Source organism: Rhizophagus irregularis, chromosome 31 (assembly GCF_026210795.1).
Source record: "Rhizophagus irregularis chromosome 31, complete sequence".
Taxonomy (NCBI): domain Eukaryota; kingdom Fungi; phylum Glomeromycota; class Glomeromycetes; order Glomerales; family Glomeraceae; genus Rhizophagus; species Rhizophagus irregularis.
Window position 1 is genome coordinate 2,148,049 of NC_089459.1, and position 23,719 is coordinate 2,171,767.

At 29.1% G+C, this 23,719-nt stretch overlaps 5 protein-coding genes across 5 annotated transcripts; 3 read left to right on the plus strand and 2 right to left on the minus strand.

The window, feature by feature from the left end:
- Positions 1–790: 790 nt before the first annotated feature.
- OCT59_022594 (uncharacterized protein) lies at positions 791–2,775 on the plus strand (the record flags this gene model as incomplete). The annotated part of the gene is made up of 7 exons (XM_025316116.2): positions 791–1,079; positions 1,177–1,322; positions 1,399–1,524; positions 1,641–2,036; positions 2,120–2,298; positions 2,377–2,506; positions 2,617–2,775. 7 exons carry the CDS (start codon positions 791–793, stop codon positions 2,773–2,775), a joined length of 1,425 nt encoding a protein of 474 aa, XP_025181219.1.
- A 564-nt stretch (positions 2,776–3,339) lies between these two features.
- On the minus strand, positions 3,340–3,741 carry OCT59_022595 (uncharacterized protein; the record flags this gene model as incomplete). Its single annotated transcript, XM_025325411.2, has 1 exon — positions 3,340–3,741. The coding sequence occupies one exon, from the start codon at positions 3,739–3,741 to the stop codon at positions 3,340–3,342; it is 402 nt and encodes a 133-aa protein (XP_025181218.2).
- A 2,978-nt stretch (positions 3,742–6,719) lies between these two features.
- On the plus strand, positions 6,720–7,136 carry OCT59_022596 (uncharacterized protein; the record flags this gene model as incomplete). Its single annotated transcript, XM_025310548.2, has 1 exon — positions 6,720–7,136. One exon carries the CDS (start codon positions 6,720–6,722, stop codon positions 7,134–7,136), a length of 417 nt encoding a protein of 138 aa, XP_025181217.2.
- An 8,591-nt stretch (positions 7,137–15,727) lies between these two features.
- On the minus strand, positions 15,728–17,131 carry OCT59_022597 (uncharacterized protein; the record flags this gene model as incomplete). The annotated part of the gene is made up of 3 exons (XM_066144874.1): positions 15,728–16,130; positions 16,670–16,872; positions 17,060–17,131. 3 exons carry the CDS (start codon positions 17,129–17,131, stop codon positions 15,728–15,730), a joined length of 678 nt encoding a protein of 225 aa, XP_066006292.1.
- A 3,165-nt stretch (positions 17,132–20,296) lies between these two features.
- Positions 20,297–21,549, plus strand: OCT59_022598 (uncharacterized protein; the record flags this gene model as incomplete). The annotated part of the gene is made up of 2 exons (XM_025308342.2): positions 20,297–20,353; positions 20,425–21,549. The coding sequence occupies 2 exons, from the start codon at positions 20,297–20,299 to the stop codon at positions 21,547–21,549; spliced, it is 1,182 nt and encodes a 393-aa protein (XP_025181213.2).
- Positions 21,550–23,719: the final 2,170 nt, after the last annotated feature.

The following is a 23,719-nucleotide window of genomic DNA, read 5'->3' on the forward strand; positions in this document are numbered from 1 at the left end:
AATATTCCAGTATTAAAAGACTCTCACTCAGAAATCATGTAAGGCAAAAACTGATAAATCACAATCCAATCAAGGTAGGACTTTATACATTTTAAATATTTTAAGTTCGAATTTAACAATGAATGAAATCGGTAGGAAGAGCATTTCCAAAATTGTGTTCGATTGAATAAAAGTGAAAGTTAGTAGAAAAAAGTTCACGTTACTCAATGTGATCGATCGCCGAATTAAGAGTTAGTTTAGTGATCGAAATGGTGCTATAATACGGCCAATCAATATTTAAGAATATAATGAAATCGCTGCTGTATTGAAGAATCCCAAGGACCAAGAAAGAAGGAGTTAGGGACGTTTGGAAAGACGAAGGAATTAAAATGTTGAGATTGAATAAAATATGATCAGATATCGAAATTATGACTATATATATATATATATATATATATACGATTTATGACGTTTCAATGGAGCACATCACTGCGTTTAACAACAATTTGAACCGCTGCTGTGTATTATATAAACCGCTGTTGAAACTATAGTAAATCAGTAAATATTTGCTATATAAATAGTGAATCCACTGATTCATGAAGGGTTGAAGTTACTATTAATTTAATTTTATCGTTAGAAAAAAAAATCATCTTCATCTCATCATAAAGAAATTTCCAAATATAGTATCAAATTTATCTAAATATGAATTCATATTAAAAATTATGATACAAATAAACGTCATAATTCAGTATAGTTCACCCTTAAACCTGATTTCGCTCTTCATTTAGTTGACAACTTCTTTCTTACTAAAATGGCATCTAATCAAAATAATAATTTAATGATTATTAGCAGTTCTCGAATTATTTTACCATATTCAACTGAACCTACGCCTGGTACAATTGAAATTGATAAAAGTACAGGAAAAATCATTAAAATTCATCCTTATAAATTATCGATTAATGATTACAATGAAGAACAATTTCTGGATGTTGGAAATAACGTTGTTATGCCTGGTGTAATTGATGCTCATGTGCACTTAAATGAACCTGGTAGAACCCAATGGGAGGGATTTGAAACAGGGACAAAAGCTGCTGCAGCCGGTAAACAATTTTTTTTTTTTATAAAAAATTTATTTTCTAATTCACAATGAATTATGTAATATAATAATATATTTTTTTTAATAAAAAATTTCATCAGGTGGTGTAACAACCGTAATTGACATGCCATTAAATTCGATTCCTCCTACTACTAGTGTTAGTAATTTACAAGAAAAGATTAATGCGGCAAGAGGAAAGTGTTGGGTAGATGTCGGTTTTTTTGGAGGTGTAATTCCTGGAAACCAGGTTTGTCGCAGCTTTTTATAATATATTTTCGGGGCTATTTTTTTTTTTTTTTTTTAAGAAAAAAATTTTTTTATAGGATGAATTGGTTCCATTAATAAAAGCAGGTGTAAAAGGATTCAAAGGCTTTTTGATAGATAGCGGAGTCGATGAATTTCCTCGTGTAAATGAACAAGATGTTCGAAAAGCTTTTGAAAAGTTACAGGTAATGTTATCATTAATTATTTAGCAAGAACAATATAAGAAAATATTAGATTCGCATAAAAAAAATCCGAAAAAAAAAAATATTAATTAATTTTATTAATTTATTAACTTTTCTAGGGACAAGATTCATTTTTAATGTTTCATGCTGAAATGGAAGGAAGTAATACGAATATTCTTGAAACAGAATCAAAAGAATATTATGAACAAATTCCTCCAAATAATTATGAAAAATTTTTATTGAGTAGACCACAATCACTTGAATTAAATGCTATATCATTAATAATAGATCTTACTAAACAATATAAAAATAATGTTAAAACTCATATTGTGCATTTATCTGCTTCAGATGCTATACCTTTAATCCAACAAGCCAAATCTGATGGAATTAATTTGACCGTAGAAACTTGCTTTCATTATTTATGTTTGTCGTCCGAAAAAATACCTAATGGTAAAACTGAATTTAAATGTTGTCCCCCTATTCGTGAAGAAAGTAATCGAGAAAAACTTTGGCAGGTATGTAAAATTTACTTTTTTTTAAGGAAAAGGGAATAATAAAAAAAATTTATAATGGGGTTTTATCTTTTAAAAATGATAAGGCTTTGTTGGATGGAACTATTGATTATGTGGTATCGGATCATTCACCTTGTACGGCAGACCTAAAGAAATTTGATGATAAAGAAGAAGAAAGAGATTTCATAAAAGCATGGGGTGGTATTTCAACGTTACAATTTGGATTACCTGTATTATGGACCGAAGCTAAAAATAGAGGTGTTAGGTAATAAATAGTAATAATTTTCTAAATAATAAAAAAAAAAGCGATTATGATTAAAATTATTTGTTTTCTTTTGATCAGCTTTAAACAATTGTCAACCTGGTTATCAAAGAATACTTCCAAACAAGTTGGATTACATGATCGAAAAGGTGAGATTAAAGTAGGATTTGATGCTGATTTTGTAATTTGGGATCCCGAAGAAAAATTTGAGGTAAAATCTTATAATTTTTTTTTATTATAATTATAAAAAATCTTAAAAAAATCTTAAAAAAATCTTAATTAAAAAATCATACAAATCTTAATTACTAATAAAACATATAGGTTACAAGTGAACTTATTCATTTTAAGAATAAAGTAACTCCATATCTTGGTAATACTATTTTTGGAGTTGTACATAAATCTATAATTAGAGGAAATATTGTATATGATAAAAGTAATGGTGGACTTATCAAGATCCCCTGTGGCGAACTATTGGTTTAAATTAATCTACTTGATTTTGTTTAATTTTAAAAACAATTAAAATAGTTACAATAAATAATTTATCGTGATGCTAAAATTACGTAAATTTAACATGATTATCATGATTATACAATAAATACACGATTTCTCGAATATACGAAATACACGATTCTTGAAAATATGCAACTCTTTAAATATGCGATTCTTCAAATATACGTAACATACGATGCTTCAAATATACATAATATACGATGCTTCAAATATTCGAAACGTAACAGCTCTTCAAATATACACGATTCTTATAATATACACAATTCTTCAATGTACAGTACGTAAACATACGATGCTTCAAGTATTCGAAATAAACGATTCCCCAAATATGCGAAATATACGTGATTCTTTAATATACGCGATTTTTCGAATATGCATAATATACGATTCTTCAAATATTACGAAATGAACGATTCTTCAAATATACGAGATTCTTTAAATATTCAACCCGTCTTTAAATGTACTTTTTTTAGAAAATAAAAGAGAGAAAAAAGGAAACGAAATACACAACTTTTCATATACAATTATTACCTCTTAAATATACGCATCTTCTTGAATAAATTCACCGAAAACTTTGTTCTCTTTTACTCTATTTTCTTTGGATTTTTGTAGTCTTTTATAATAATTCGGTGTTATAATAATAAAACGGTCGTGCGTAATTGGAGTTAGTTTTTCGTTATCATCTAGGTATTTGTTTGCTTCTTCGACTTGTGTTCGTTCTTTGATAGTTTCACCTTGCAAAAAAAAATCTAATTTTTTATTGCTTGACATATTTTCCCACTCTATCTGTGCGGACTTCATAGAATCCGTTCTTTTAACATTCTTGCTCCCATGTTTTCTAATTTTTCCGTTATGATGGTTGTTAGAAAACAATATCCACGCGTTTGGAGTGCGGGATTTAGAATGGTTCTTATTTGCTTTTGGTTTACCCATCATTTTAAAACAATGTAAAACTAAATGTGTGTTTTTTTGAATAACGGTGAGATTTTTTCTCTTTATATAAGAAAATTTTTTGATTACGTAGATTAAAAATAAACTTAATAATAAAAGATTGCGAAATTTGAACGTAATGCAATTCTTTCAAAAGGAATCGCACAAAGAAAATTTTAGAAGAATCTTTGTTTTTGTTTCTTAATAACTTTATCATTATCATCTTTTCGCGACAGAAATTTGATTATGTCATTCATTATTTTTGTAAGCAATTTGTTTTGACACTTATTCGGAAATAGAGCTCCTACGATGCGGAGTTATACAAAAGGAAAAAAAAAGATTGCGAAATTTAAGCGCAATGCAATTTTTTCAAAAAAAGGCACAAGAAAAATTTCAGAAGGATATTTCATCTTTTCGCGTCGGATATTAATTTAATTTTCTTTATATTCTTTATATTTGAAAGATAATATTAAATTATGTAAGCAATTTATTTTACGAACATATTCGGAAATAGAGCTCCGACGATGCGGAGTTATATAAAAGGAAAAAAAAAGATTGCGAAATTTAAGCACAATGCGATTTTTTCAAAACAAAGGAGCAAGAAAAATTTCAAAAGGATATTTCATCTTTTCGCGATGGATATTAATTTAATTTCTTTATATTCTTTATATTTGAAAGATAATATTAAATTTTGTAAGCAATTTATTTTACGACATATTCGGGTATCTGACGATGCGGAGTTTTACAAAGGAAAAAAAAAAGATTGCGAAATTTAAGCATAATGCGATCCTTTCAAAACAAAGGCGCAAGAAAAATTTCAGAAGGATATTTCATCTTTTCGCGACGGATATTTAATTATGTCATTCATTCTTTAGATTGAAAGATAATATTAAATTTGGTAAACAATTTATTTGACACCTATTCGGGTATAGCTCCGACGATGCGGAGTTATACAAAAGGAAAAAAAAGATTACGAAATTGAAGCGCAGTGCGATTCTTTCAAAAAAAGGCACAAGAAAAATTTCAGAAGGATATTTCATCTTTTCGCGACGGATATTTATTTAATTTTCTTTATATTTGAAAGATAATATAAATTTTGTAAGTCAATTTATTTCATCACCTATTCAGTCCGGTATAGAGCTCCGATGATCCGGAGTTATACAAAAGGAAAAAAAGGGATAAAAAACAAAATTGGAATACCTCATCTTTTTACCTAAAATATTCTTGCTTATAATGTGTTATCTGATGCTAGATCTTAATATTTGATCTTCATTTGACGTGATTGCTGTATTCTTAATTTAGTAATTTTTAATTTATATTCTTTAATCCACCCTTTAAACACATTAGACGCATTTAAATGTAATGTACGTAATAATTTTTTCAATAACTCCGTCCATATGCAAGAAATTTCATTCTAAGAAAGTCAAGCGCGTAGAATATATAAAGTAAAATTATAATTGTTTAAATATAGAAAGATGTTGGATATATTTTGATCTTTAATAAAACAATGAATGAAAGTTATCGGAATTTATGCTGCGGTTCCTGCGGTTTTTAAGTAAGATTGGTAAAGTTTCTTTCATTTCGGCCGTTAATATAAATGCAAGATTATTTTATGTACTTTTTTTTTGTATTTGTCCTTATTTCCTACAATTCCACGTCATTTAGATAAATTCACCGGTATTCAATATTCCAGTACTCCCATCTAAAGATGCTGCACATGATAAAAATGGTAATTGTGTGGCGGTGGCTGGTAGTTAATAATAATCCATATTAGAACAAAACTAAAATCGCGGGTACTCCACTGATTCAATATCTTTTGATAAATATAGGTATAAGTTACACGAATTTCAAAAATGTATGTTTATTTTTGATTCTTACCATTTCAGGTCAAAATCTGCAGTCGATCAGTCTCAATCTGGAAATAAAAAATTTCTTTAATCATTGTTTAATGGTGGGATCTCTTATGATTTTAATTACGGTTAATACAGTTGTAGGGAAAAAAAAACTCAGCCAAATAATTTAAAAATATTGCGAACAAATTAAGCGCTTAATAGTTCTCCGTTTTTTTTTTAATTATATACATTCCTGTATAACAGTCTAGTTTTTTTTGAATATTATGAAAACATTCTAGATTAATATGGACGAGTACACGAAAGTGGCGTTTTTCATATTCAATACTTGCGCCGCACTACGCATAATCATTATCTATATATTTACCATTTTCTGCATTTTCTGATAATCGTTTTTACTTAAAAGAAATATTGACAATGTTGAAAAATACCAAGATTTTTTTGGTAAATCAACACGTTTTGATCGGAGTAACACCACCACGAGTTAGAAAAAATTTGTGATGTTTATGTAGGACAAAAGTTGATTCCTTTTTCAGTCAATAAGTCTTTGTAGTAGTCTCTACTTCTAAAAAAATAAATCTGAGATCTTGATTAATCAGTTATTTTATCCTAACATATCAAAAGTTCATTGTTAAAGATCAAATTATTTAAATATTTAGATATTTCACACTATTAACACTCCGATTGGATTTTAATTCACACTCCGATTAGAATGTTGAATTGTTAGAAATATATAGATAAAATTTGAGAAATCACCTTTTGTATTAAGTGCATATTCCATTTAAATGACCTCATTTGCTTTCTTTGAGTGACATCGAACTTTGTTAATTTTTTAATCTATGAAGCATGGATGACGAAATAATACATCCTCTTTCAGAACATACAGTTTTATAATTAAAAGGCCATACTTTTGAAAGATCTTTTTCCAAAACTTTTTGTTGATAATAAAGTGCAATTTAACTAACGCGTTTTTTCCTTGATATAATTATAGAATTATTGTTTATGAAATTTCCTATTTTATTAATTAACTGATTTTTCGCTTACTAATAATAAATAAATGAACGCGTTTCTGTTTTTTCTTTTTGATTTCTTCTTTTTATTATAACTCGGGACAAAAACTCATCATTCCTCAACATGAGTATAAAACAAGAGTGGGATGAAGGTTCAATTCTTCATCGTCCTAAAATGCCTAATAAGTATATTACATTTTGTATGTTTTATAAAAAAATATTAAATGAGGAATATCCTCATTTAAAACCTCAAGAGAAAGCCGCAAAGGCTGGCGAGCTGTGGAGGTTCTTACCAAATAAATTGAAAAATTCATTTGAACTTTATGCCACTTATGAAAATCATCTCGAACAATTGAGAGCACAAAATTCAAATACAAAAATTAAAAAAAGGCCGATCCTTCCTTATCCAGATTTCCAAACCGTATTCGATAGCAATCAGGAAACGGATACTTCACATTTAACTGAAGTAACTGTAAATGAAGACGACCAAATATTCAATGAAATGTACAATATGTGCATAAATGAGAATGCCTCATTGTAAAGATCCCCTTTGGCCCTTTCAAATTTTTGATTTAGACTAAGAAAATTTTTAAATAAGATTTTAAGATTACGCTTTAAGAATTAAAAAAGTTTAATTATTATGTTAAGGTTTTAAGGATGAAAAATACGCTTATTTATTATGTTGAAAATTAAGAATGAAAAATATGCTCATTATTTGAATTACAAAAGAAAAAAACATTAAAAAAAACAAATAATTTAAATAAGAACTCTACATTGATGAACAATAAGTCAATAAGGGATAAAAGAGATAAGAGAAGTTTTTAACGTCAACAAATTATCTTAGTTAATACGTTATTCGATTTTTTTTATAAACATTATGATTATATTCTTATCAGTATAGATCGTTTCTATATAAAATTAATAAAAAAATTAAGTTGCTTATAAGATTTAAAATTAAGTATAAATCAATAAACCTATTATGATAAAACTATGTTGCTTGTAAAATCTAAAATTGAGTATATTACAAATAATTTTTTTTTAAATTAATCAGCAAAGGATTTTTCCTTTTATATAAAATTTATAGGGCCTGAAAATTTTGCGCGAATATATCTGATAATGAATAAATATTTCAAACAATAAATTTCATAAATAAAATTAAACGAACAAAAGAATTGATACTTAAACCAAACCACTAAATTAAATTTTTTAATTCCGAGTTTCCGACCGAAGTTAAATATTAATTACGCGATTTAATAGTCTCAATATAATCTACAAAAGTATTTCCAAATTAGGGTTTCGGAGATCTCGGATAGTTTCGAAGTTCACTAGGCGAACTATCTCGGATTTCGAAAGCAGTTTCGCCAACAACAATAAAAATACTGTAGCATTAAGATAGTAACTTTAAATGGATTTATAGAAAAGTTATTAAATAATCGATCTACAAAAATTGAGACAAATCTGTCAGCATATTAACCTGATAATGTATTAAATGGTATTTAAACAATTGAAGCGAAAAACAATGAAAAGTATAAAAATATGGCCAACAACCATTTTTTATAGTTTTATTATAAAAAAATAAGAACTAAAGAGAAAAGGTCTAAGCATTGTTGGTATGGGATAGGAATGCGAATTCCAGACATATTTTTATGATTTAGACATTTTGGAATATAAATCAAATAATTATTTATTATCACTTTTTTATTCTTGTAAAACGAACTTTATAGATTAAAACATTGGAATCATATATTACTAAAATAATAAAATTTATTGTATTTGTTTACAGTTATATTACTTTTTACTAAGCTTAGTTTATGGTATTACTAAAAAATGTCTATTTTACTTACATTCCTGAATCTTTTATTTTTTTAAGGCTAAAAAAAAATACAAAAAATTTAATATACAGTATTATAATACAAAAAATTACTTATTATATACACTACTTGGATAAAAGTAGTGGGAATTCTATTTTTGTCAATTACTCAAAACTGTATATAATAACAATACTTGAAATTTTAATTCATGATAATATAGACATCATAAAATATATATTCAAAGTTTTACACTTCTAACATTCATATAACTATATTAATTAAAAAAAGAAATTTAATAATTATTATACTAAATAGATAAAAACAGTGGTCTCTCTATTTTTATTAATTAATTAAAATTACATATGGGGTCTTTACAGTAGAAAAGGATAAAACTGCTAGGAAAAATAAAAAATGAATTAATGCCAAATTTGGACTTATTTGAGCCTAATAATCATATTTGACATATAAACATAAATTTGATGTTTTCTGATAGTTTTGCCTCTTTTTATTGCAAAGGATCCATATAATAATAATGCTTGAAATTTTAATATATAATAATATAAATTTTAAAGAATATAATATTAAATTTTCATGCTTTTAACTTTTGTATTAATGAAAAAAAGTTTAGATAATCATTAAAATTAAAAAAAATGATGATTTTCTTTAAATAATACAAAAAACAATATATTTTATTAATTAAAATTTTAAGAAAATGTGAAAATATAGTATTGTTATTTTAAAATTAATTTCTTTCAATTTATTTTTATAATCCATATAATAATAAACTAGAAAAATGAATTTATATATATATAATATATAACTAAAATCATGTATTTATAGTTGGTAGATCTGTTAAAATTCAAAATTCTAAAACTTACAAATTCTAATATATAGGGATGTACTGGATTCAGTCCTATAAATTGAGAATTAGAATTAGGCTTAAACTTTAGACTGATAAAAAATAAGATTATAAAATTATAAGACTATATTAAAATTGTGTGACTTAAATAAATATTTGATTTTCTGATTTTTATCATTTTTTCTATCATTTTTTTATTTTCTTTATTTATTTAGAAATCAATAATTATACCATAAAAGATACATTTAATAATGCTTATTTAGCTAACAAAAATATAAAAAAATAAAATAACAGATAAAAACTTTGTATTTTATTATCAATGGTATATTTGATTTAGATTTTTTTTGTAATTTTCATAGTATTGTCACTGCAACTAATTATATACTTCCTGTTGCCCTGTAACTATTTCTTTTTCATTTATTATCTTATCTGTTCTATAAAAAATTTTATTCATTATTCTATAAAAACTCTATAAAAATAAGCCTTTCACAAATCCATTTATAAAAAATGTACATAATTTAATAAATTCTGAAATATAAGGTTATTAATTCTGAAAATATAAGCCTCTTTATAGAAAAAAAATGGAATATAAAAAATGAATTAACTTTTTTTACAGAACTGTAGTTATCAAAGTAAATAATTCTATTATATTTTAATATTGTTTAATTTTTCAAAAATTTTTAATACTAACTTATTATTTAATTAAATTTTTGTTTAATAGAGTATTAAATTACTTAGATATTTTTGATTTTTTAAAAATAAAATCTAACATCTAAGATTGTAGAATAAAAAAAATCTGAAAATAATACTATAGCCGTTTTCAATAATTCAAATAGAATAAGAATATTCTAATTAATTTATAAAGTATATTAAAATTTTAAAAACAATTAAATATTTATTTTTAGAAATTTACTACGTATCACCACTGGTGTTCACCACCGGTGTCACATGTTTATTATTTATCTATTAAATTATAGCCCCTGGATGCGGCTTATTTGTTTATTAACAATTTAGTCTAGCTCGTCTAACCCCTTGATTAAACGCGTTAGTATTCATTAGACGCGTCATCATTTACCATATTGTTACATCATATACAATAAAAATTGCTGCGCGTTATTTCGCTATAAACAATGTAGCTTCATATCGTATTGTATCATCGCTGCGGCTTGTATTCTGTCATATACCCACGGGCCTTCTCATTTTTTTTCTCTATCTTTGTCTGGTAGTTCTTTATTAGGTGACTGTTCTATTAGGTTGCAGTGAATATCATATAGCCCTATCGGTTAAAATACACACTAATACACTTTCTTATATAATTTTCGTCAAAAAATAGTAATAGCCCTCTCTGTCCAACTCCCTTATATAATTCTCATCAAAAAATAGTAATAGCCAACCCTCTCGTCCATATTGTATTACCTCTACTTATGGATAATGAAATAGACGAAATAGTCTGACCCGAAGAAACCAATAACACGTCGGAAAATCAATTATCCAGTTATAACGAAAGTGATACAGATGGTGAGATAGTCAACGTAAATGAAGTTGCATTAACGATCAGTGATTTATTCAATGATTGGGAATCAGTCCAAGTAATTATTAATTCGTATGCAAAACAAAATGGGTTTGTAGTAGTTAAAAGTCGTAAAGATGTTGATCCTATTGATAAATCTATTATCCGACAGCGTGAATATATTTGCTGGAAATCTGGAACTCATCAATCAAAGAAAGTTGAAAATATTAGTTTACACCGGGAATGTTCATCGTACAAAACAAATTGTCCGTGGCAAGCTAGTTTTTATCTTGGGAAAAAGTCGAATCTCATACGTCTTACCAAATTTGTACAGGAACATAACCATCAATGTGATCCAGAATCCATCGAATTGGCACCAAAAAATCTACGGCTTTCACAACAAATCATTGACAAAATCGAATACTACACCACAAATGGAAATCTAGGTGCTGAACAGCAGTATAAACTGCTTGTTCAAGAATTTCCCCAGTATAATATTGCAAAAAAAAACTTGTATAATGCAATTCAAAAGTTCTGGAGGGTTAGAATTCACGATAAAACTGATGCTGCCACGATGCTTTTGTCTTTATTAAAGCAAGAGAAGACGATCTGGATTATGTTGTTATACCACGATTAGAAGGACTGGCTAATGAGTTGACTGGGCTATTTTGGATGACTAGCTATCAATGTAATGATCTATGGCCCAAATATCATGATGTTATATATGATACAACCTCGAAAACAAATCGATATGAAATGGCGCTCAGTCTATTTGTTGCTGTGGACAATAATTATAAAACAAGAATTGTAGCACAAGCGTTGACTAAATATGAAAATCAGGCCGATTTTAATTGGATTCTCCAATGTACATTGCAAGCATCCAATAACCTTGCACCTAAGGTTTTATTTACTGACAGTGATCCGGCCATAATAGCAGCTGTTCAGGTAGTTTATCCGCAAATACGCCACTTATTATGCATTTACCATCTCCTTGAAAATGTAAAAAAAAAAGCCAAGTCTAAGCTTCGAGGTGACATGGCGTCGAGTTTCGTTGAAGATTTTTACACTATGAGGAATAGCTACAGCGAAAAACAATTCAATATGAAATATCAAGAAATGTTGGACAAGTATGAGCCATGTTGTCCATATCTTGAAAAACGAATTTATCCTAGTCGCGAATCTTGGACTCGATATTGTATTTCAAAAATATTTACTGTGGGCATAGAAAGCACACAGCGTGTAGAATCGATAAATGGCGTTATAAAAAAGCTTGTTGACCGATACACGTTGTTAAAAGAGCTAGTAACGGCCATTGAATGCGAATTAGACAAGGAATCTCATTATACCTGAATTAATGATTTTTATGGATCAAATCCGTCAGTTGGGCTTCCGTTAACCTATAACACCATTTTCAAAGAACTTGATTCTGTATTGCAAGCGAATTTATTGGCTATTCCCTTGTCAATTCAAAGAGCCCAAATGAACCAATCGTTGCTTTATCAAGCTAATTTGGTTTCAATTAATCAGGTTGAAGACGAAGAAACCAATTTTAATAACAGCGTATTAGGTATATTAGAACATTCACATAATATACCTCAAATTCGTTTGCGGGAACTCCTTAATAGTATATCTTACAATGATATTACTGAGATTTGGGAAGTATCGTATATTGCATCGAAAACTTCCAAATCACACTACGTTGTTATACTTAAAGATGTGACGTTACTTTGCACCTGTATGTTTATTGTCAATCAAGGAATGATATGCCGTCATCAATTCAGTGCTTTATTCACGTACAACGTGATATTTCATATTTCACACATTCATACACGTTGGTTTAATTTGAGTTCAGATCCGCCTACCAACTCAACGGGTTTTATTACGATTGTAAATGGTGAAAAAAATCATACAACGATACCATTGAGTTACATGAATCAATTAAGAACAGATAACGTATATACTCCAACAATCAGAGAAAAGGTCAATAAAAAAATTCAATATGGCGCCACAATGTCTATAGCTAAAACGAGTATTCAAATCGCTGTTACGGAAGATGTTACAGCTGAATTAATCAGAATTTTAACGCAATTTATTATGAAATATCGTAGAAGTAATGGTTTAAGCATTGAAAAGAGTAAGTATTATTTCTTTCTTGGATACCATAGATACCATATATTGTATAGCATAGGTTTAAGCTTCAAAAATACTAAAAACTTTATTTTTTTTTTCAGGTACCGAATCATTACAGGATTTGCAAGGATCTTCTATTCAAGATAATCCTCAACCTTTATCCGTTCTTCCTGATATATCAAATCCTGAGTATCACAAACCAAAAGGATGACCTCCAAAGCGGTATAAATTGACAGTAGAAAATAATTGTATTACATCAGGAAAACCCGATGATGTAACAGTACAGAAAACATGCAGTTATTGCTCCGGAAAAGGTCATAATATCCGTGGATGTCCAAAATACAAAGCTGAATCATCCGCCAACAAAGAAAACGAATACTTAGTTTAGTTGGGTAAGACGGTTAATAGTGTAATAGTTAATTGTTGTACACTTGCATTCAAATAAAAAATAAACAAAGATTTAGCTTTTGTATCAATTTCTTTTATTAAATGTATAAATTTATTACAAAGTTTTTACATATAAATTAGAAATAATAGTTTCTGCGCATTAAGAAATTTTGAAGTCACGTGATATATGATCACGTGGCGACATGTAACTGACCAGGTGGTGGTAAATAGTAAACTTCTTATAAATATTAACAACTTTTTTATTAATTTTTACTATGTAGTTAAATTCAAAATATATGCAAAATACCTATAATTCTATTGCAAATTTTTTTGCTATTATTTTTCCACATATTACTATAGTTACTTCATTATTAATAGTTAATATTAAAGTATTTTTAAAAAAATGTAATTTTATTAAAACTGCTTTTATTATATTTGCAATATTTTTTCCAATATAATGCTAATATCATTAATATAACTATTAATAATAATAATTATAGTAAAGGATCAAATGTAAAAATAATTAATAGTTTTATTTAATTCTATTCAATCTAATTTAAGTTAATTCCAGTTTTTGTAGGACTGAACTGCAGATCTTACTTATTTGTGACATAGTAGGATTGAATCAAAATAGGAATTAAAATTAATTTTACAATAGTTAAATTAATCAAAATCAATTCTGAATTGATTAATTAAAATTACATAAAAAAATTAAATCTGACAATTAAACAATTTTTTTATTTTTATAATTTTTTATGATTCTAGTCAAATTTGTTTCCATTGATATTTAGCCTAAAATAATATAAAAAATTTAAGTGTTTAATTTAAAAAAATTTTAATTCCAGCTAGTATTAAAGTTCAACTAGAATTAACTTTATACAGTATAATCTAAAAAAAAGTTTTTAACTTTTTTGGTTACAAAGTAGTATAAAACTTATACTAATTAATAGGAAATAAATACATATGTTTATAAATAAATAGTATATAGTCAAAATTTGTATAATGTTATTTCATAAAAGCCTTTATTTTAGCAAAATTATTTCTAATGGTTAAAAGTAGTCAATTTAATCAATTTGGCCAATTTAATAAAAATTCATGATTATTAGTTATTTCAAAGCCAAATTGACCATTTTTAAGGTCAAATTGATTAGTTAGAACTTAGAATTAACTAATAAAAATTAGTAGTGATGTAAATATTAAAAGAATAAAAAAAATTGATTTTCTATTAGAATTAATTAACTAAAACCAAAAATTAAACCTTTAAATTGAATCTTAAGATTTGATTAATCATAACTAGTCAATTCTAGAATTGATTTTCAAAATTAAAATCAATTCCAATACTTAAACCAGAGACTGATCAAGAGACCATCAGTATTCAGTAATGGTTAGTCTTTTATTTTTACATCACATTTTACCTTTTTTTTAGAAAAGGTTTGGAACCTTAATTGTAGGTCTTTTTTAAAAATATTTTTTTTTGATTTTTTTTTTAATTACATGAACATTTTATTATATTAACAAAATATAATTTATAGTATGGTCTTTTGAAGACTACGATCTTAAAAAAAGACCGCAGTCTTTGTTGATTTATCATGTGGCCGGTAAGGATCGCGTCCTTTATGGTCCAGTCTTTTTGCCCATGTAGGAGACCGGGGAAGACCATGGTCTTTAGGACCATTGACTATCTTTAATCAGATGAGCAAGAGGATTAGGATTTTTTTTTCTTAATATGCTGATGCTAATACAAACCTAGTTATTATTTTTTTTCACATCTGAAAATGCTAAAATATATCTCCTGAAGAAGTTATGTTAGTAGAATACGAAAGCAAAATATATTATTCATTAATATCACTTGTAAATACACATGTTTAAAAATTCAGAATAAAATTCTTTATTATAACTTTGTAAAGTAATACGTGAGAAAGGGCCGGCCAGCTAAGTAAAAAATGATTGGAGTAGATCTTGTTTAAGGGAGGAAAGAGTATTTAAAGAAAATTGGTAGAGATAAAATAATAATAAAATGATTAAAAAATAAAATAAAACATTTGATAATGAAAAATCAGACAACGAAATCATTGAACAAATAAGAAACGCCTTCATAACAGAAAAAGACGCCATCAAATTTAAATCTCATCAGATATGAATAAATAATAAATCATCAGTATATTTTAATTATCATATCAAATTCAAGAAAATCGATCAAAAAGAACTAACAATCTTATCTTTCATAAATACACAAACAAATATTCCATCAATAAAAATATCCAAAACTATATTCCGATGATGCAACCAGTACAGGCGCATTTCCCGGCTTAGGATTATAATTTAAAGCTACCGCATAAGTGTTATTTTATTACTGGTGCCTGGAACGAAACAGTATTTGACATTTCCTTATTGTAATTATGGAAATCTTTATGTTTAGAAAAGTTACTGTATATTCAACTACTTGATCTGAACGTCTGCAGTTCATACACGTTCGCTGTATCCCCATTATCATAATATGTATTCACTCCGGTATGCACATCTCCTGCTTTAACGTATGCTACATCAGATGAACAGGAAAGTTTATTTTCAATACCAGTCCATGTTCTGATATATGGATTTTCAATGCAAAGTGCCTGAGCAGATCCAAACTGATCGTCATAATCAACACAAATTTCGTCCGCCTCACATGCTATAGTAAAATGGTCGATAGTACCATCAGGAAGTATACAGTTAACAACTATTGTCCTTATTTTCTCGCAATATGAAGATAGGAGTACGTCGTTTTCATCATTACATTTGGCAAAATGACTTCGCTTACGGCGACTAGTCAATTTTGATGATACCTCTAGAGGTGCTCTTATGGTTATAGTTGTGATCGCAATAAAAAAAAAGCGTATATACACAATTTAGCAAACATACTCACTCTACTTGTGCTTTAAGTTGTTTTTGTCGAAGGATACAAATGTAGGATCACACTATTTATACACTCTTCTTACGTATATCAATACTTTATTTTGAAATTTGTTATGAAATTAAAATTCATTATGTGATTCTGAGATCGGAAATAAAATCGTCTCAGATTCATAAAGAGCTTCATATCAAATCAGATCTGCTTGGGAGTAACTAGATTCCCCCCCTTTTTTCTCATTTGCATTCAAAAAAAAGAAAAGGATAAATAAGACCCTATATGTGGAAATGCTTTATTAATATATGCTTTAAATACACGTGAACGAAATTCTGTTTTTTTCTGTGTCCGGGCTCGTCAAAATTGCGCAGAAGAAACGGCGCAGTATATTTATATCAAAACCCTTTGTTTTAAGATTTCGGCCATTACATAATCTTTTTCATCCTTAGTTAGATTTAAGATAAAACCCGGAAGGGTTTCGGAACTCTACATTCTTTTCCGCAAAGCTTCGTCAGAACATTTTACTTCGGGAATCGCTTCTCTAGACTCACTTTTGACTAGTACTTGAAATCCATCCTTACCATGTTCGGGTTTTAATTCTTTGTATCGTTTAAATATAGCTTCCCAAAAATCAAAATAGTTGTAAATAAGACCTCGAGATGCATCTTCATTTTTAGATTCTAAACTATCAATCTTGTTGGAGAGTTGCAAAAAAAATACTACCAGCTTCATTCATGACATTTGTTTCTTCTACCGGGAACAGGTACTAGATCAGTTAACAACTCCTCGATAAGTTTTTCAGCGTACTCGACACCTTCCCACCAATCTTTTTCGCTTTCTTGTTAGAGGATTTTCGGTAGATGCGGACGATCTCTAGTACGTTTTTTCTGCGTATCATATCACTCGAGTCCAGAGTTTCCAACCCTTCAGGCGATGGGCAAGTAGGACACATCTTGCGAGAAATCTCGATGCATTCATAATGTACAACATGCTTGCAGGGTAAAAAAATGGTTGGTTTCAAGAATTCTAGGGAGATTACCTCGGAGCTTTTTCACATATAGGACGTTGGATCTGAAAGTTTTCTGCATTTCAGAATTGCCAGGTGTAACAACTTCAATAGGGCTGGTTGCCTGGTCGAAGTTTCTTTAGCAACCTCAGTAATCTTGGACGAACTTTGTTCTCTCCGCCTAATAATCCTAACTCGTTCATAACAATTACATTGGCATCCTCATCCACTGGCTTGGAGGTGGTGTTTTCATCAGCAGTTGTAGACTTGTCTACAATACCGCTGGAGAGATAAAAGTTGCCTTTGCAATCCCAATTTAGACATATAGCTTTACTACGGCGGCTCACCAGATAATTACGCTCATTTCATTAATCCCCCTTGCAACTCAATAAAATGACTTCAGGATTAGCATACGCATATGTGATGATTGCAAAAAAAATATCTATATTCGAATGTTGTTTTATTAATATGACCGGGGACATGACACGCAAAAATGAATACAAAGATTCGGGTGATACGTGACGTCTATGCTATATGTACACGATTATTTTTTCGATCGATAACCCTCTATCCTAACCTTTTTTCTGTTGGGCTCATCATTCAAGCATGCTCTACCCTTTAATAACTCAACAACAACACCTAAAACTTTTTCCACGCTTTCACACAAAACCTGACGATCCTTAGACTCCTTCTCCAAGGCATCATCTGTGAATTCGATGGTGAAAGGTAACTTACTCCCTCTATAAATCTCACCTGGCAAGTAAAGCAAAAAATGCCAGTCACGTCCCGTAGAAACTAGACAATCAAAATATTCGTCGCCTCGTTTTCGCTTCCTCTTTATTCGTTTCATACGAACTCTCAAGCTGGACTATATTCTGAGAGAATCCCTCAATTATTTTCCCCACTATCTTATCTCCCGTGATGCAAATAAGGTCATAGTTTCCTGAAATAAATGTATTGTATGAACATCTTCCTGTGAGACGTGCTCAAAAAGAAAATGCCAAGAAAAAATATTCACTTACCCTTATTGCGTAATCAACTCGGCCTGAGTTTTCGTTGCCAATTATTTTGCATTCAGGTCTCATCCTGAAATTGTTTGCTGTAGCAATATTGATTGCAGTATGGAGAATTGCCACGACATACTCATTTCGCATAACCTCCAAACTGTCTGGTTGTAATGTTCCGTAGTTTTTTAGCCTGACCAAAATCTCTGCCAAGCAATGCTTATAATGTTTGTCACTTTCCGGAATTTCGTGGGTTTGAAGTTCAAACAGCGGGATATTTCCAAACCATTATCATCCACTCCATATTTCGCCAAACATTACCCAAGTCCTTCTTAGCCTTGTACGAGGAGCCATTCGTTGAATGGTTTCGAGGGTGTTTCTATGAACACGGTAAACTTGAGATTGTCCTTTGATACGAACAGCCGGAGCATTCATGAAGATCATGATCGTTACGAGGATAGTATTTTCCGCTGTCAATTAACATGTTAAGTACCGCTCCATCATTCTCGAGTGCTGGCGTCTGATTTATAGCGCGTGTGGAGATTTTGAGACCTTCAAAGTTGCGTGTTCGATATTCACGGTTTACTTGAAGAAGCCCTTCGCCCGTTTCGGACTAACGACGACGTCGAACTCCATAATGCAACAACCAGGTTAAGGCAGTAAGTAATTTGACGTGAAGCATCGTTTCCCGAGGGAGCAGTTTCATAACCGTTTCATAACCTGAAGATTTCAGCGACCCTTCCGAAATTTTGCCAAGAATAATTCTTATCATGAAACAGACTTGTTAAGCAATTCCTGCAACGAAACCAGTTTCTCTCTTAGCTCCAATACCTCGTTCGAAGCAGCAGTCGGGTGGTTCGACTATTACATGAGTACATTCTTTGCCGGTGAGCCAGGGAAGTATTTCGAATTCTTCTTTGTCGCAAGGAGTTCGGATTGGTCTTGTAATGTGAGATTTTTCAAGAGATCGTCGCGATCAAATTTCTACCTTCCGCAGCTTGAGCTTGTCTGCATCCACACCAGCAAAGTCATTCTGTTTTTCTGCTTTAATAGCTTTTTAAGGTCACCAACAAGACTATTTTTTTCTATGCGGACAGGAAAAGCATTTGCGAGTTGTCTCCTTTGACGAGACAGAGTAACGTGACAGTATTTTTTGCGAACTAATTTTAGTGTGGTACTATTCATGTGAACGGTGAACACCATTAGATCTTCCCCAGTAACACCATCAAAAAAAGCTCGGGCATGTGATTTTTGAGCATTTGAGCATGTGATTTTGTTACATTATATGAAACCTGTAGAAATACCAAGTAAGCAATAATACCAGATTCAGGAAAAAAAAACTCTTCCCCCTTTCCGTCTGATTTCATAGAATTCCGCAGTATACATAATTTTTTTAGATAAAATTTTTTTACACTCTACGTTGGCATAAAAGGAGTGAGGACCACTTGGTGGCCTCGACGGAAAGTACTCCTAATACACCCCGTTGCTTTTGGAATGAGTTTTTTCATAATAGTATACCAAAATTTTTATAGTTATGTCGTCTTCAAAATCTTCAAACATTTTACCTTCCCTTGAGAAAAAATATTCCCTTGACGTTTCTTTTTCCAAATTTCACGTGACTCGTCCCAATCGAGCTGGTTACAACAAAATTTATGACATCAGTAGATCAAAAAGTTTCTTTTTTGAGTTAGTCAATCATCATACAAACACCAATGAAATTCATCTTAAAATACACACAAATGATTATCACATGAAAACAACCCCTATTAGTTATCCTAACACAAGTAAACTCCCTAATGACAAATACCAGATTAGTGTTATGCTCACGCATTTTTTTTCTTTACAAAGAGTTTTACCCAGGCGTATTCAACAAAAATTTTTTAATTTTATCCGAGATAAATTATTACTACGAAAAGCGATCATCATGTCACGTGCTAGTAAAATTGACTCACGTAACACTAGTACCAAAAATTTTTTTAACTTCTCCTATAAACGATATCGTTTTCACTTTGGAATTTATATTCCTTGTTCTCATGATCATTTTATTTCTAAATTCTCTGGATTTACCCCTCCGAAAACTATTTGTAAAATACTGGCGCCATTTGTAATGTCCGACTTTAGAAGGGCTTGCGTTATTCATCAACCCTTATTCTTTAAAAATGATGTATTTACACATATTAAATCTCCTAAAAAGACACTTAACATTGATCACACAAATCCTTTACTTACCCAAAGATTTATCATGCTAATCTTTTATACACTCGTTGGAATACACATAGAACTAAAAGAATTTATTCTCGAAGATTAGGAATATCTTATGAAGAAACGATCCATGCTCGTGATCGCCATTCCATTACACACCTTAATAATAAACATATATATAGGAAAAAACTTTCTAATTTTTGTATCCGATGTAGTCATAATCCTCGAGTGAGTAAGACTCAAGAGATTCGTTTTGATCAGGCTAAACGACGCATTTTTCACAAAAAAGAACACAACCCTCTCAACCTTATACGGCATAAACTTGCTACTGCGCAAAGATATTGGTTTATGTTTTCAGATTCACAATTTGTTCTTAAACCCATCAAACATCTTCTTTACAACCACGGTCTCCATCATCGAAATTATAAGTTTTGGACACCCTTTTTTGGACGCTCTGGTAAAAGAATTACGACTACCACGCTCGACGATACTTCATCACCCAACATTAATTATACAGTGGCCCCCTATAACCCAATCCCTAATATGTTTATCCCTCACAAATATAGAAATATAATTCCTAAGGAACCGCTTTACACAGAGGAGGGTGTATATATAGTTCCAGGTTCCAGAGAGTGGTTTACTTATATGTATAATTTACACATTAACTTGTCTCCACCACTTACAAAAGCGCAACGTCGCGAGAAGAATAAACTTGAGCGTATCAGATTAGACAAGAAAGAAGCAAGTTTTCATGGGTCTTCATTTAATCGTTACCCTACACGAAAACACTTGGCGTTTACATTAACCAGAATTAACGAGCGTTTTCACGAGGAAATGATGGATTATACAAATCAATATTTGGCATCTGACGATGAAAAGATCAAATCAGACATTTATAAAATTATGAGCGATTTTACCATAAGATTCATTAAAGGATCTAAAGGGCGTGTTAGCGACGTCAAACGAGCATGCTACCTTCCTCCAGGAGCGACTGTGGACACTTCCGACGATGCTAAAGAACTTGAACTCAGACCTAAAAAAAGAAGACTTTCTTCGAATACTAACCTTTACCCATTAATTGACAACACCGAACGATTTAAACGTAGACGTTTCTATCCTGCCGTTATGGACGACTCAACAGGAGCGGAGCTTTATTGATATTAAACATTTATATTTGATTTTGAGTCAAAATTTTTTCTACTTACCAGTAGTTTATTTCTACATCTTATTTTCTTTTTATTATTGACACCCAATTTGAGTAACCAAAAAACAATTTAGAATAGTGTGAACCATTCCAACTCTGACAGTATTTACAGTTGGCGCCCTTTTAGGCGAAAGAAAAATATGGGATTTCTCACCCCTTATAGAAGTTCGATTTTTTACATAGTGGTTCTTTTTTTACACATTTAGAAGCTAATGATATCATTAATTATAATTCTTCTTCATCAATAGATATTTGTTTATTTTATAATGTATAGTTTTGCCACACTTAATTTCTATATATACGACCTTTTATATATACATCATAATTTACCACATTAATGTAGTTATTAGATAGCAGTTTATCTTTTTCTGGTTCCCTAGTTCTATGTTTCCTTTTATCTGCTCCTTTATCGGTCGTGTTGTTGGAGCAGTCTATTATATATAAAAATTAGGTAGGGTCTGCCCCTCGGGATAGATGATGGACTAAATGTTGGGCACATTCTTTGGATAGATGCTCTCTTAGAATAGTTCTTCCGACTTTACATAAAATAAATAAATAAAATAAGCAATAATACCAGTTCAACAAACTAAATTGCAACTGTAATTTATTTTTAAATTAATGTATTTTAATAAATTGAAATTGAATAATTACTCTAATTTCATTATGTTTTACTCTTATGGATTAACATCTATAAAATTTTATTATATTCTCAAGCAATCATCTTTGGAGTAAAGTAATTATCAATCAACAGAGTCAATAAATGGTAATTGATCCAACTCTTCAGTTAGAGTTTTTATCTAAGAGCAGATTTTTTGAAGTTTCGAAAATAATAATATAAATATAAGACAATTTATTATAAGATAAGTTTAACATAAATAATGCAAAAATTCTGTTTATTATAAATAAGAACCAAATGGGACTTATAGTTTATCAGCAAAATGATAGATTTAATGTATTTCATAGTGCTTACTAATGAATATGTTTCATTTAATGGAATAAATAGAAGCTGAAGTTTTCTGCAAAATTCATTATAAGTATTAGACTGAAATCAGAAATAAAGAAAAGGTATTATTAAAATTAATAATGATTATAAAAACTGAAAAACAATTCTTAAAATATACATTATTGATTAATTTATTAATATAATTTGTAAAACTATAAATTAAAAAAAAAATAAAAAAAAATAAAAAAAATTAATATAATTTGTAGTATTATTAATTAAAGATATTAGCCTTAATTATTTTTTAAAAAAGTTTGAATTACGGTTATAAGATTTTTATAACCTTAATTAATTACGGCATATAAAAATTTTGTGTTATAACACTTTTTTGAATTAAGGTTAACATCTTTATTATTAATGACAGAATTCTATTTATAATCATGTATAATTTTTAATTTATTTACAAAAAGCTTATTTGTTGTGTCGATTATATTTGAACAGATTGGTTCACTATAATAAAAAAATGATAAAATTAGTCAGTTAATAATGTAAAAATATAAATTAGCTTTAATAGATATATTTTTACTTATTAAATGAATTTTGCTTGCTGTTTTTCTTAATTTAATCATTTTATTAAATCTTAATTTTCAGATATAAAGTAAATTTGATAAAGCAGAATATGTAGTCTATTGTACTTACTAGTCATTTCTGTACTGAACCTTGTACTTTTTAGCTTAATGATGATAGATAGATTTGGTACTTTTTATGATGATGATAACATATTCTTCATAGTTTTAACCAAAGTAATAAAAATTTTTGAGAAAAATTATGGTAACAAATTTTTATTATCATAGAGTTGCATTTTATACTGATTTTTTAACTGAATTAGCTAACTTTTTATTCTATAAATATAGAAATTATTAAAAATTATTATTTAAAATTTAAGGTAATATATGGTCTTATTAATATCCTAACTTTTTTTAAAAGAAATAATTGCTTCTGCTTTTTTTGCTTTAGTTAATATATAGATATAAAATTATCATCAGACTAAATATAAAAAAAAAAAGGTAATTTTTATCAAACAATCATTTTCAACTAAACAAAATACCTCTCTACTGTTTCTCAATTTCTAGTAAAAATATAAGTACAGTCGCCTCAGAAAGTATCGCCCAATTTTTTGTTGT